The sequence below is a fragment of the Protopterus annectens genome, chromosome 7.part0 (assembly GCF_019279795.1).
Source record: "Protopterus annectens isolate FY-2018-M chromosome 7.part0, PAN1.0, whole genome shotgun sequence".
NCBI classification, from domain to species: domain Eukaryota; kingdom Metazoa; phylum Chordata; order Ceratodontiformes; family Protopteridae; genus Protopterus; species Protopterus annectens.
Genome location: NC_056739.1, coordinates 806,759,967 through 806,776,389, shown reverse-complemented (window position 1 = coordinate 806,776,389; position 16,423 = coordinate 806,759,967). Strand labels below are relative to the sequence as shown.

Here is a 16,423-nt window from a genome sequence, read left to right as displayed (position 1 = left end):
GTAACTACCGCTAGGCATGCTGGGATAGGGGCTAGCCTTGAGCCAGTAAAAGCTCTCAAGCTATTGTATACAGCCGAGTCGGAGCCAAGGATTGGCTCTGAACCCAAATAGCAAGAACAAAGGCGAGATATGGACAACATAACATCAACTCTTATCAGGAACTTCAGGATTCATCGAGATCAAGGATATGTACTGGAACGTCCTCTGGAACTAGAACACTGGGTAACTCCCTCTGAGATGGTCTTTTCTCACAGGATAGGTGCTGTGGTGCAGGCTTGGACACCAGCATCAAATATTTCCGATTCCGCCTAAACTCCACTCCTTGTGATTCCACAATATGCAACCTCAGCTCTGGGCATATAGTTTTCATGACTCCAATCAGATCATAACCTTTGTACCTTTGCATTCTCACTGTCTCTCCTTCATGTAATGGACTGAGCAGTTTGCTGGACTTATCGTAATAAGACTTCTGGATTTAGCACTTCTTTAACAGATGGGCTTTCACTGATCTGTTGTTGCACTTGGAGACAACAGACTGCTGAAGACTGGTAATGTGGTTCTGGTTTGTCTCAACAGAAGTCTGTGCAGGTGAACCAAGACGTTTATCATGAGGAATATTTCTGAGTTTCAAGAGAATCAGGAAAAAATCACTTATCTTGTTTTGACTTCTCTAGTAACCGTTTTGCACTTTGAACTGCACGTTCTGCCAAACCACTTGACTGTGGGTACTTAGGGCTACTCGCAACATGGATAAAGTCCCACTCTTCAGAGAATCTTTGGAATTGCTGGCTAGTGAACTGTGTACCATTGTCAGAAATAACTGTGTGGACTCTACCATAGTAGTCCAGGAATCTGGTTTAGCTGAAGTGGTTCTTTCTGTTGATGCGGCTTTGTACTATTACATACAGAACAAGATGAAAGTACTCTCTCAATGTTTTGTGACACAGAAGGCTAAAATACTAGTCCTCTTGTCCTTCTTTTCATGGAGATGGTTCCTGGGTGGCCACGATGCAAGATAGCAATATACTCTGGTTGCAAGGACTTTGGAACAATGACTTTTGGACCTTTCAGAATGATACCGTCGTCAGACAAAATCTCACATCTGAAATGAAAATAAGGTTGCACTTCTTCAGGTAAACTAGACTGCTTTGACAGCCATTCTTGATTGATAAGCTGGTTGAGCTTCTACAGAACAGGATCTGAGGCTGTATGACTTCTAAGCTCATCAAGATGTGTGGAAGAAAAATTTCTCAGTTCCACGACTTCATAATCAAGGTTCTCATTCTAGTGCTGTTCAGTGGTATTTCTGGGTGATATGAACAAAAGTTATCTGCAAGACAAAGAAGTTTGCCTTTCGTGTAGACAAGATTGAAATTATACTTCTGCAATCTAAACATCATACGTCGCAATCTGGCTGGGGCTGTATGCATAGGCTTTCTCAAAATAGTGACTAGAGGTTGGTGAACTGTTTCGATCTGGATAGGTCTACCATAAACATAATCATGGAACTTTGACCATGCAAACACAACTGCCACGAGCTCTTCATCTGCGCATACTGCATTTCAGTTTGGGTTAGAGTTCTGGATGCATATTCAACAGGATAACCCTCTAAGAATGACTGCTCCAAGATGAAATTTCAAAGCATCACAGGAAAAGACTAACTGGTTTGTGAACATCATAACATTTGAGATTTAGTGGACTGGCAATTCTCTGTTTCAGGACATCAAATGCTCCTTGGTGCTGTTCTACCCATGACCAGGATACATCTTTGCAAGTGAGCTCTCTAAGCAGTGCTGCTAGTTGGTTTAAGTCTGGAATGAACTTGCCTAGATAGTTAACCATGCCAATAAATCGTTGAAGGGCTTGAATATACTGTCTGGAGCTGGCATCTCAAGAATGGCTGCTTGCTTGGAAGGTCTGGTTGTAAGCCTGAACTGGTAAACAAATGACCAACATAAGTAACTTCTCGTAACCTGAATTTGCACTTCTGAGGATTCAGCGTAAGATTCACTTGATGTGCTCCTTCCAGAACATTCTCGAGGTTTCTGTCATGCTCAGCTTCACCATTACCTCCTACTAGAATATCATGTACTATAATAGCACAAGGATACCCAGAAAAAAATTGTAGAAAGACTTCACTGGCAGAATTTATCCAAAATGGCATTCTCAAAAATCTGTACCTGTCAAAAAGAGTACTGAACGTAGTTAGCAATGAGGATTTTTTGTCAAGCAAAAATGCTAAAAGGAACTCTTTGCATCTAAGACAGAAAAAACAGTAGCATTTGGCATCAGTGCTGCAACTTCAATTGTACGCATTGGATGATGAGGTCTTTTCAGTGCTTTGTTCAAATCTCTTGGATCAATACATATCCTGATATCATTTCAGCTTTTCTTATGAGCTACCACTACGGAAGATATCCATTCAGTTGGCTTGTCAACTGGACAAATTACAACTTGCTGCACCATTTTATCTGGCAAAGCTTTGACTCTGTTCTGCATAGCTACAAGGAAACCCAGAAAAAAATTGTAGAAAGACTTCACTGGCAGAATTTATCCCAAATGGCATAGCTTTCTGGGCTGGTCTGACAACTGGGCTGATATCTGGGTCTAACTTCATGGAGTATACAACTGGAAGCTTGCCTGGTTTGTCTTCAAAAAGATCAGCATAGGTAGAGAAAATGTACTGGGCGAAATAAGAACAGTGGTCCCTTAAGCTAACATGGTGGACTTCCTTATTAAATGAAAGCAGTCCCATTTTCAGACTGTCCCTGAGCCTTAATAATGACTGTACATGCCTCTTGACCACATAAAATATCAAGTCATAGCTTCTCCCAGCCGAGCAACATGAAAGTACTACTGAGCCCTCAGTCTGAATCGCTTCACCAGCATAGGTAACAAGCTTAGCACACTTTGCCAAATCAAGCTTCTCACCAGCACATACTCTAGCAAATGTTTCTGCAGACATAATATTGCACTGTGTCAACTTTCAGCTCTGTAGGTATTCCATTTATCCAAACTGTATAAAATACTTCATTCTTTGCCCATAAATCTACTGCATTAACTGTTTCATGAAACACTGACACACCATCAACATAAAAAGTAGGGTCACGGCTGTGTAACTGATCAACTTATTTCTTTGAATGTATCACTTTAATAAAAGAACGTGTGCCTTTTGATTTACAAAACCTTTTGAAATGATTCAATTTATTACATCTGTAACATTGCTGATCAAAAGGTAAAGATTTTCCCTTTTAGGCTCGTGACTTCCACCAGAATTAAAACAGTTGGCTATGAAACTGGGTGGGAGCCCATTCTTCGAGTTTGCTGACTCACTCCAATGCTTCACTGAGACTGTGTGTACTCTGGAATTTGCTAGAAAGCTATGGGGTTTCCCAGGGACTGTGGCAGGGTTTACAGTTGCTGCCATGTGCTTGGGCCCGTTTCTTTTAACCACATGCTGCATGCTATCAACATTGGCCTTAGAAGTTACTGGAAACATGTACCTCTCATTTTTAAGCATATCTGTATGCTTTTCTGTAAGCTCATATATCTGACAATCTCAATGGCCTTATTCAAAGTTAAATCACTGTCATGAAGTAAAATCTTTCATACAGCATCATCTTCAATAACACACAAGTCTGTCTTATCAACTCATCCCTTAAGGCACCAAATCTGCATGTTTTAGACTTGTTTCTCAAATCAGTTATATATGCTGCAAAAGTTCTTGTGTAAAATAAGTGCCTTTCCATTGTAACATTTATTTGGGGGTTACACATTTCTCTAAATTTACGTTTTAAGCACGCTGGATCCTCCGTTGACTCAGCCTGCACAAATATATGACCGTTTTCCCCCTCTCCTGCAAAGACAGCAGGTGCATACACAAATGAACACTCTCTTTCTATTTTCTCTAATTTAAGCAGAATGAATGCCTTTGTATGGTCATCTTTATCAGAAAATGCAGCCTTTATGAAAATATAGTTCTCTTACTCAAACACTCTCAAGTTCTCTGCAATATTATTGTCAAACACAAGTGGTGAGGGTCTGCAAAAACCTTCTGCCATGCCCACAGATTATAGTAAAACACACTGCAAAATGGCCCTTGTAATTTTGTGTGAACATGCACACACAGCCAGCACTTGTAATAATATTCAAATGCACAATAAACACTTCGAAATACTGTATTTTGCAAAATATGCTTTGAAATGGCTGCATTTTGTGAACTAACTGTACTGTAATACTGCACAAACGTGCAAACGCTTCATACACTTCTTCAGACAACTCCAACAGCTTTGATTAATGTGAAAAAGTAGTGCTGACTGAAAAAATTATGGTCCTTTCCCTTATTTTATTAATTTTACGTGATTCAGAGTTTATTTCAAACATTTTCCATAGTTATTCGAATATATCTACTAATATGTCACAGTTTTGGGTATTTGTGTTACTTAGAAATTTGTTTAGAGCATTCTGAATGCCTTGTTTCATATTTTGCGAATAAGAAATGGTTTGAGCAAGTTTTAATACCTGAAATTCATTTTTGACCTGATTTGTGAGTTATACATGCATTAGGGATGATTCACTCCTCTATATTCCTCCACTTTTAACTAAGTGCCTTCTCAGTCCGGAATCTCGGTTTCTGGATCCCATTCTGACATGTTGCTCGTCCCTCTCTAGTATAGAAACGAACAGGCAGGGTAGTCATCTATATGCTTTATTACACAGAAACACATCAGGATGGATAGCAGCATTACAAAATATAAACAAACTGGGTAACTGACAGACTACACAGACATACGTGCTTAACATCTCAATAGCTTGCTACAAAATGGCAGTCAGGCTCGCATGTGCTCAGTATTTATACACTTGTGCAAGCCCCTAGAAAGCTTCTTAAAGGCATGCATATTGATCTACAGTTGGCTAGACAGAAACACTGTAGAATATAATAAAATACTGTTATACTGTGAGCCTGCACCATGATACTGTGACCACATTCTGATGAATAGAGCACTGCGAAGCACAAGAAAATTACTGGATGTGATAGTATGAGAAGTATCACAGCTGTCATTTAGATAAGAAAAGAAGTTTTACTGGATAATCTAATGGTTAGCTAAGAAGTGTAAACTGTACTGGAGAATATCTCAAATGGGCAACCAAGCTGATGGTTTGTGAAATGCTGATTTCTTGTACTTAAATGTGAATAAAGCTAGCCATTACACTGCTATGATTAGATTTGCTTTGCTTTATGAGTTTCAGGATGCTGCTATCCTGTTCATAAATAAACCTGATTTGCTACAACATAACTGTCTCCAGAAAATGTTATCTATCAACAAAGAGCAAGCAAACTAGACGGAATGGCAGAAAAGAAATTTCCACAATTAAACAAGCAAATAATCCAATGGCTGTTCAGTTTAATACTAGGTCTATCACTACCCTGCCAATTACTGCCTAACACAACTACCACTTAAAAGTCTACTTACAAGAATGTGAAAAAGGATCTAAGAAGGGAAAGACTTTTTTAGGATGAGAGAATGGGAGGGAATAATGGGTAAAAAGTTCAGGTAACATCAAATAAATTATCAGAAACTTAGAGAAAGTGTTCCTAGAAGCAGTTTAAAACAAGAGTCAAAGGAATAAATAAAAAAAAATCATGCTGTTCTTTCACTTGAGAAAGTGCTGATATATGCAAAAGTTAATGTTTGTTATTCTAATAAAGTGATTCCATTTTATGTGTTATATTGTACCAGCCCTAATTCCTGTATTCTTCTTGACAATGCTAGCAGGAAGGCAAAGATGTAAAAAACATTCTAGCTACGTTTTGTGCAACAAATGTCAATGGATAATTCATTAAATGAATGAGTTCTACTGTAGTGAGAGAAAAAACATCCCATAAAGACCCCAGAAACAATGTCATGGCTTCTTTCAACAAATGTTTTCTGCCATATTTGCCATAAGGAGGTTGGTTTGGATACGAATAATGTAAAAGAGGAAGACATCAACCTGGACAAGAAATGCTCATTATTATTAGATTCATGACAAAAATATGAAAAAAAAAAAAATGACTGACACTGTAGTGTGACCATAAACGTCTAAGCTCTCAATGAAATGTCAACTCTAATTAATTTTAAGACTCTAAACGCATTTTTTCAGAAGGCAGCAAAACCTTCTTTCACTGATGTGGAGGATGACTCCCAGTTACTTGCACAACTCTGATATAGCTATATCTTGGAGTGGGCGGAGCTTTCCATGGTACCGTACTTTTGATCTTAATGAACAAATAAGATCACTTGCATTTCTGTCATCACACTTTTGACAGCAAACCATTTTTCTATCACGTTTTTACCTGACACACACTAACACATGTAAAATGAGTCGGACATGCACGCAAGGAAGTTTTGTGATGTACTGATTAGGTGCTAATTCAAAACAACCAAAACTGTATTTCCCATAAACGCAAGCTTGCCAGGAGACAGCCAAGTTTGGAAACTGTCAGCATACACATTACACTGGAGAAACTGAAAAGCAAATGGTAGGATAATAAAAGAAATCAAGCTCATTACTATATGTAGTTTACTTCTGAAATTGCATACCTTGCTTCTTAAAGGTCTGCGTATGTAGAAAGACTGGACAGCCTGTAATGTAATGACAGCAGGCAGAATCTTAATGGTGGTGATGATGATGATGATGATGATGATGTAATATAGTGAGTTTGCTGGAGTTTAGAAGTGGACATGCACATAACAGCAATCAAATGTCAAGTGATAACACACAATGATACATTTACACGAAAAGCATGAACTAGACTATGAGCACTTACTCTACTTTCTGCAGTTCTTCCACTAGCTGAGTCTTCTGATCTGGGGCCATTCGGGCATAAACAGTACCACACAAAAGTAGCTAGAAAAAGGTTAAAAAAAAACAAACAAAAAAACAAAAGTGTAATTAAGGACTGTCAAAGTCTCTGGCACAATAACGTTCCTCATCCAGAACAATGATTCCTCCTAATAAAACACCTCTGTGCCCCACCTTCCTGCCACTACACTTGCATTGATCTTCCCACACAGATGCAATGATTCCAGACACATACACTAAGAGCAGTTAAACCTTTGACTAATGGAGCAAGCAGTCTTGTACTTCTAGAAAGATACATTTCATTACTTTAACGCAGTTTACAGGATGCACATTTTTTGGCATACAAGCATGCTTCATACCACAACTCATTACTGAATATAAAGTAAGCTATGTTATCCTAGAAAGTGCAATTATAGCGTCCACCTGCTATAAATGTGGATGCTCATGAGTGGTTACTGCTGCAGCTGCAGTCATAAATTTAGGGAAGTCTGCTAATGGTTGAGGTCTAACATCTGGCCAAATTTTCAGAGCTGAGTTTCCTTCCCCCTCAGTCTGATGGTCATTGGCACTTCCTATGGTATTGACATGTGAGTATCTTTAGAAGCTTAGCCATACATTCCCATGAAGTTTTTAGCCTTTGTATTTTAAGTACAAAGAATCCATAGACAAGCAGAGCACTAACATGTTATCCCTATGCATGAAGGACAAGGGTGCTAAACCAAAGGTGAATCTGTGGTTACCCTTCCATCTGTCCAGATTATGTCTGAATAGTGTTAAGAGGAATACTTTTGTTTTATGTGGACAGGAAAATGCTTCCAAACAAGTGGCACTCTCTTTCATGCATATCTATCCCTCCAACATGTTCTATTTATGTTGCAAGAGAGATTCAAATCTCCTGACTAGGTGTTTATGACCCCAGTGGACTGCCATATGTGCAGCAGGTCTGACAGGACAGTGTCTGTTGAGGCTCTGTATGCCCTCATCCATTGTTTCAGTAACCCTCCCAAAGAGTCAACCATGTTACATAGGAAAGACCACCTCTTGACAAATCTAAATTGGCTTGGGTCAAGAATTTGTAGGTTACCTATGTCCTTGTTTATTAATTCCATAATGACCCTTTCCATAGCCTTACAAGTGAAGCTGGGCAGGCATAGGCCTATAATTTTCTGGGCCTGTTGAAGCCCCACCATTGTGCAAGAAGAAAATCGTTGCTGTTCTCCATTCATCCAACACAAAGCTTGTTAGGAGGCTGACCGTGAATAACTCCTGTAAAGGTTCTGGCATGTCCTGTATCAGAGTAGCCATGAAGCAACCTGGTATGTTGTCTGGCCCCAAAGAAGCAGTGTTCTTGGCCTTGGATAGTGCTTTGAGGACTTATTGATGGGAGGTTTGAGGGGAGAGGTGTAGCTACGGGTATGACATCTGGGTATGTAGGAGGGGAGGTGGGGGTGAAGTTAGAGCTTGATTTATCCCCTAGTACAACGGTCTCCAACATTTATTTATTTTTTTTGCACCAAGCACAAGTTTCACGTAAAACAATTTTCCACGGACTGGCCATTGCTCACGCATAATAATAAAGTACATAATATTTAATTTATTTGACATTTGTTTACCGGGGGAGGTACAACTGGACTAGAAGTCCATTTTCAGCTGAGACACGGGGAGAGAAACTCCAAAGTACAATACAAAGACAACTGGTAATAATTACCAAAAAAAGTGCACATTCTGCTTAACAGCATAACATTGATCTACTATGGTTGAGAGGTACGTAAACCTAATGGCAACCTTATTGACTTTTTCTTTCTTTCTTTATTTACTTATTTATTTTATTTATCTGACATTTGTTGACCAGATTAGTCTGACTGGGCATGTGCCCTTTTTCAGTGAAGACCCGAGGAGAAAAGCTCCAATTTGTAAAGTATGACAATTAATAACAATTGACAATAACAGAGAGAAAAGTACAAGGTAATAACAGTTAAGAGCGTAACAACTTTCTATGTTTATAAAAGGAATATTTAAAATCTGTCGCTATTTGTGACTCTGTCCAGATTTATTGTGCAAGAGGTTGAGTGGTATGGTAAACAGTTATGCAAACCTCATTGCTGCTGCCAGGGATCACTCTCACTCTTCAAACACTCTCACTCACACACACACACGCTTTTTTCCGTTTCCTTGACTTTTATTTTACACTTAGTAAACAGCAAAAGCACTGCTTAGAGAGTTGTAAAATAATGGCTTGATCGATCTCACTGCTCACTTTCTCTCATGCACACAGTCTTCTTTCACACACACATACATTTCTCTTTCATGCACGCATTCACTTAAACATGCAGACGGACACAAACACACTGATACACAAACATACACACATTCACTTTTGTTTCACTCCATGCCTGACGGCCCGGTACCAAATGATCCACGGCCCAGTGGTTAGGGACCGCTGCCCTAGTAGCCTGGCTATGTCCTCTGGGTCAGAGTATTTAATGTCATTTGCTATTAACTCTGTGCAGTGCTGGGCACTGTTTCTATGGTTTCTAACACAGTCAAGGAAGGCTTTGTGGCTGTCCTTATCCTGGGGGGGCTATATTTACCTCATATCTGGCTTTGGTTGGCTTAATCAGGGCCTGAAGTTCCTTAACTTTAGCAAGAGCTTTTATTTGGATCTTGAGAATTACATTTATTTGTGTGTGTGTATATATATATATATATATATATATATATATATATATATAGCATGTTTTTTTCTTTTATTATAGAGCCTGTTTATTTCTGGGTTCCACCATAGGGGGGTTAATTTTGAACTTGGCATCGTACTTACTTTGTTGTGGGATAAATAAATACATGCAACTATCCACATGGGCATAGAATTTGGCAGTAAAGGATTCTGCATGAGCTGTAGGGTCACTGAGTTGGAAAGGGATGTTGAATTTAGTCATGTCATGACTCGGTTTCAGTAGATTACATTTAGCATAGTTCAGTGTTAAGGTGAATGCGACTTATCTGTGGTCTGGTTTGACCAGAGATAGACTTACAACTGGTAGGAAGCAGAGCTATTCCATATTGGTAAGGGCCAAGTCCAGGATTTTATCACCTCTAGTTAGGGAGTAGACTAACTAGTCCAAAGAGTTTGCACGGATGAAGTCCAGAAATCTCTACCTCTAGTTGGGGCGTAGACTAGTCCAAAGAGTTTGCACGGATGAAGTCCAGAAATCTCTGTGCATACATGTTACAGGATGTAGGTCTCCCAATTGATATATGGGTAGTTGAAGTTCCCTAGGTAAAGGGAGTTTGGTTTAATGAACAGGAACTCCATACTAGTTACCTAAGAGTTATGAGCTGAGGGGGATATACAGGAGTCCCTATTGTAAGACATGATGTGATACCGTGTCTTGTTAATAACAAATTGGACATGAAGGCGTTCCAAATTGTTGCCTTTGTCCAACTAACCTGGAGAAGAAGTGTGTTTTTTTTTTTTTTTTTTACAAATATGCAGACACTGTTGCCTTTAATACTTTCATCCAGTGCACTGGGTCTGAACATGTGGCTTATACTGATGGGAGTGCTCTCAATGGTCTTGAACCATGTTTCTGTGATGATGTGTACAGTGATGTTTTCCAGGGTAACAGAGGAGTGTTTTGATAGATTAACTACAGTTTAGCAGCAATACCTTCATGTTACTCAGAGTTTGCTTTATGTTGTGATGATATGATATCAACTTTCACTCAGTCATCTGTATAGAGCTACATATGCCCCATCATTTCTAGTTCCTTCTTATTCTGACTGCAAGATTTGGAAGTGTGCACCCAGCGTACAGTGTGCTTTTAGTAAGAGCTCAGGTTTTCGGCAATGCCCTGGGAAGAAGCTTACCCTCCCTGTGATAATTGAACAAAAAGAATGGAGAGTAGAAAAAGAAGGCATGGACAAGGGGCCAAGGTAAAAAAGGGATGTGAACCTAGCTTTCCAAATTTAGAAGGGATGAATGGTGTGAACAATGACCACACTCTAACATCACATCTATAATTATGACAAAATGGCAATACAAACGTACTACATTCATCATGTGGCTCATTGTTGTGGTTACAACATTAGGGGATGCTACCAAAGCTGGCAATCCCTGCAGGTAGGGTGTTTGATAGTACCAAAGAAGGGGAGGGGGCAGAATGCCTCTATGATGGCAAAACCAAATCCTGTTCCATCTCTAGAAATCAGATCCAGTCTGTAATGCTTTGAAAAGGTACAGAGAAAGGACCAAGTAAATGCTTTCAGAATATCTTGCACACCAACTCCTTTTAGGAGCATCTTGTGTGCTAACCCTCTATTGGAATATTTTATGCACTGATCCCTTTTAGGAATATCTTGCAGACCAACCCATTTTAGGAGCATCTTGTGCACTAGTTTTAGGAATGTACACTAACCTCTTTTAGGAATGTGCACCAATCCCTTTTTGGAATATCTTGTGCACCAACCCCATTTAGGAATATCTTGTGCACGAACCCCATTTATGAATATCTTGTGCACCAACTACTTTTAGGAATATCTTGTGTACCAACTACTTTTAGGAATTTTTTTGTGCATTAACCCCATTTAGGAATATCTTGTGCACCAACCCAGTTTAGGAATATCTTGTTCACTAACCCCATTTAGGAATATCTTGTACACTAGCACTTCTTAAGAAAGCCGTAGTGGTGGTGGCATGCAATGTGCTATTTACTTAGATAAGGCTATTTTCCTTTCTTTCTTTTTTTTTAAATTCCTCAGAGACCTGGTGGATGGCTCCCCTCTAGCTTCAACCCCGTTTAGGAATATCTTATTCACTAACCCCGTTTAGGAATATATTGTACACTAGTACTTCTTAAGAAAGCCGTAGTGGTGGTGGCATGCAATGTGCTATTTACTTAGATAAGGCTATTTTCCTTTCTTTCTTTTTTTTTAAATTCCTCAGAGACCTGGTGGGTGGCTCCTCTAGCTTCATCCAATCAGCTAATTTGCTCCACTTGAGACAGAAGCCGAACATCCCAAGGCTAAGCAGCAACCCTATAACCCCATATAAATATAACCCTATATTTGCTCCTGTCTGAGAAACTCAATCAACTATTCTGTCCAGTGTTGACAGTTGGGTATAAGAGACCAGGTCATCTTGCTGGTCCTGTGGGGCAGCCTATACACTCTTCAGTGGCTCTATAGGGAGGAATATCTTTGCATGGTGAATTCTCCTTAGCATAACGTTACAAATGCATTTGGCAGCTTGTGCTTGCTAGGTCCAAACTCTACAGGTTGTAACATCTGGTGCTCCCACCAGCTGTCACCTATGTGGCAAACAACAGCTGCTTCCCTCCTACAAGGCTGGGCAAACTGGCAATGGCCACTCACTCCCATCCCATCTTAGCCCAGCGCCCCCACTAGCTCTTACAGGCACCATGATCTCTAATGGAACTCCTGTCACCTGAATCACTGAAGTCTTTATCCCTCTATTCCACAAAGCAGGGTGTTAGATGGTTTGCTTTGAGATAAGCAATCGTTTCTTACCTTTAGCAAATGCCAGATAGAACAAAAGAGTTCATGAAAAGAAAAGAGCTATCTAGGTAGAACCTTAACTGCATCTGCACATCTAGGGAGTATAAAATTCTTTCCCTTTGTTTCTGGATGCATGAAAAAAGGCTAACGATTCAATACCTTTGTTTGGTGACACTTCTGTGATTACTTTAGACATAAAGGAAGAGTTAGTATACAAGGTGACTAAGTCCTTCTAAAAGAAGAAGAAATGCTCTTCGCACACAAGGGTTGTAATTCAGAAACCCTTCTAGCCAAAATTACTGCAACTAAAAAAGCCGTCTTTCAAGACAGATGCAGATGGCTCAAATGGTGCCAGGGTAAACTTCCCCAGTATAAAATTCAGGTCCCACGCTGGAGCTAGAGATCATCTGGGGCACGAGGTAAAGGATGGTCAAAGAACTATTTATCAGACAGACTACATGCTGACATTAGTTAGGGTCCAAAGATAAGTAGACTGAAATGGCCAACCGGTGTAACATAAAAAAGGTATATATGCTAGGGTGGTGAAGAAAAGCTTGGAGAAGTATACAAGGACAATGGGGAAATCCCCTCCCCGACAGAAAATCATTTCCTTTTAGCTAGTAATTTCTTTATCATACTTGGCTTCCTAGTCCCTCTCCCCCTATAACATTTAGCATGTCTTTTGAATATTATTTGCACAAATGCAAGTATGATCATACCCTCCAAGCTGTTAGGTTCAGAATGGTCAGTTTTGGGTGTATTAAGGCCCCACTGTACCAAGTCAAAATGTCTATATGCATTGGCAGCAGCAAGGGTTTCTTCCTTGTCAGTTATATCAGGAGGGAGAACCAATGCTACACTGGCCAGAAGAAGGCAATAAGAACCCCACTTTCCATATTTTCTGAACTATCACGGGCAGCAAGGGAAGGAAAGATGGAGAAAGCATACAGAAACAGACCTCCCTGGTTATGATGTGCGCTGTAACAGATGTTCAGCTGTTTTTTGTTAGACACCTGACCAGTTCATTAGATCAAGAAAAAGTCCTTGTGCAGCATCCATTCGTGCAGGTCTGCAGAGGTCCTGCATGACTAATGCCCAAGTGATCTGTACTCTGAAGGGATACACGTTGTGTTGGGTAATGGATTTCAGGGTTAGTTCTTAAATCTGCAAGTACAACTTGCATAGATAATAGGAATGCATCTCCCTTGCTTGCTGAAGTACCATATTACTGTGGTGTTGTCTGTGATTATTTCCAAGGTCCCTGGCACGCAGATTGTTCCAAGTGCTTAACAGTCATACTGGACTCCTAGCACTTTTCGGTTTATTTGCAACTTATTTTCAAGTGCATGCCAGGTTCCCTGTATTTTCAGACTGAGATATGAGTACCCTATGCATGATCTGAGGCATGCTTAGTGAGGTGATGACTGGAACTGGTTTGCCCAAAGGCATACAAGTCTGATACACAAGTGCTATTATTTCCTTAGACAGGGCACAGCATCCTTATTAAACATGACATTTTTTTTTAGAAATAACAATGGTTGATATACATAGTAGAAAAGAAAACAAACCATATTAACATTTCTTTTAATTTTGTGCAGTGTGCAATTAAACATTTTTTATTCACTGCAACATCACATATATTGCTCAGATCCTGCCCTCCTTAAACCTCATTCCTCCTTCTCCAGAACATTGTTCTACATGCACTGTCCCCACAATTTCCATTTATTTGTTATGTAATTTGCTGCTTTACTTTTCTAAAGATCTCACTTCCTGTTTTTTATCTCTGTTACAATATTCAACACTTCAAATGCTGTTGGATTAGTTTATGATTTTCACTTCCTAGCAATTGCTTTTTTGTAGCCAAAAGCATTAAGTGAGGCCTTACCATATCTGTGCAATTCAGAATTTATATCCCAACTCAAAGGAAACATTTCTTTAGATACAACCATTTCCTCAACAATAAATGTTTCTTATAGGTTAATAGCAGGTTACAAGGCTAATGGCCCTAGAGCACTTACAAGCCTAGTCATGTTAATCCTGAGTTACCTCAATTATCCTTGGTTAGACAGGCATAATTTGCAGACAGTCTATGATCAGTATCGACTACCCCTGTCCAAGAGGGACATAGGTGCCACCCCCGGGGTGGATTTGCAGTCTCCCATCAATTTTTTTTAAATCTGAATACCTAACACCCCCACCCACCACACAAAAAATTTTTCGAATTACTTCTTTATTTTCAATCATACCTCCAGCATTTGCTATCCACCTTAAGTAAATACTTCCAAACAAAATCCTAAACTTTCTGGACTTTGTTGCATACTTGGGAGCCATATGTTCCTCTATATACTGCACTTCCATTCCCTCCTCCCAGTACTTTCAAACCTCCTCTGATTGATTCTTGTGGTTATCATGCAATATTTTATAGCCCTTCTAATTATCCTTTTTTTAACAGCAGCTCAACATAAAGTACTACCAGGCTTGGGATTTCAATTAACAATCATTCCCCCTTTCTCTCTGCTTACACTCTTTATCATGCCCTGGTTGGGAAGGTGGTCTCTGCCCTACAGTCCAAACTTCTGCTTAGCTTCATCTTACTCTATTACCTTTCCCTAATTATTTGCTCCCAGAACCCTGCTTCCCTTTCTAATTTTGTCCGGTACATTACAGCTCCATCTACTTTCTATATTGATGCTTGCAGTCATCCCTACCATCTCCATTCTCCATTATTCTTATGTTGACGTAGTTCTTAGAATATTTTCTGCGAATTTACAAATATAATATTCTGTTATGGTTGTTGTTATTCTCCTTGGGGATCTGTATCCAAAATCATAGACACTCTGTTTCTCAAACCAGACCAACACCACTTCATCATCCCTTTCCACTCTGAATTGTAACTTGCTGTTTGTGTTGTGTATAAGTCACAATTGCCCAGCTTTAAAATATCCCTTCAAATCAGGGAATCAGCTTATCCTGCTTATCTCCTTCCTTCTCAAATAAATTCCATCAACTCTAATTATTACAGTCCACAACTTCTACTCTGCTTGATAAAAATATGCCTAGCCTAAAATTACATAAAATTAAAGGGGCTAGAAACATTTTCACTATTTGTATTTTACTGCCCATATCCATAAGGCAATAGCTTTCAGTTTCTTGATTTCTCTACTATATTTTGCTTAGTGTCCCACATAGCCAAAGCTGCCATTACAGAATTTTTTTTAAACCATGCACCTAAATACTTTGTCTTATCATGCCACCATACATATGGGTATTGCTAAGCCAATTCATAAATGGATACATAACTTACTGCTATTTTATATCAATGAGAAATATTTTTTTTTCTTTTGATTTACCAAATACAAAATAACATCACCTATGAATAAAGCTAACTTTTCTTGATTACCATACCAGTTTTATCTTTGAATTTGTGAGTACCTTAACTCTTTGCTAATGGCTCTAAATATAAAACAAATAAGAGGGAAAAAGGACACTTCTGCCTTGTTTTTTTATTCAAACACAGCCTGATGGAGAGTAAAGTACAGTTGTGTACACTTACCATAAATGTAGATGTTCGAATGTATTCACTGTTGCAGTCATCACATTTGGCTTATCTGCTTGCAGTAGCCCTCAGTCGGCCTGATTATCAAAGTCTTGGGTCCTGCGTCAGTTGCTGTCTCATCTTCCATGACGTCAGGTAGTCAGGGGTATAAAGCATGCAGCTGATGCCATTACATCAGTTTTTCTTGCCCCAGATGTCAGGTGCCCCCATAATTGGAAGCAATTATATACAAGGTTACAGCTCATGCAAAAAAGCAAATACACCAAAAAGCTTTAAGCATAGTAAACAAGAATAGAGGTATAGACAATAGAAATCAGGGGGCTGGAGGGAGGGTAACCAGGACTGCAACAGTGAATACACTTGAACATCTACATTTATGGTAAGTGTACACAACTGTACTATGTTCTTCGTGTTTTACTGTTGCAGTCATCACATTTGGGTAGATTCCCAAAGCTAAGGATGGGAGGAGGTAATGAGATAGCATTAGGAGCAGCTATAAGGCCCCGC

General features: G+C 39.4%; 1 protein-coding gene across 1 annotated transcript in view; it reads right to left on the bottom strand.

The window, feature by feature from the left end:
- Positions 1–16,423, bottom strand: part of LOC122806703 (polyamine-transporting ATPase 13A3-like) — a gene marked incomplete in the record, with an annotated part of 1,429,840 nt that overhangs the window by 463,716 nt on the left and 949,701 nt on the right. The window contains 1 exon segment of the mRNA XM_044077342.1: positions 6,812–6,891. Within this exon segment, the coding sequence (XP_043933277.1) occupies positions 6,812–6,891 (80 nt within the window).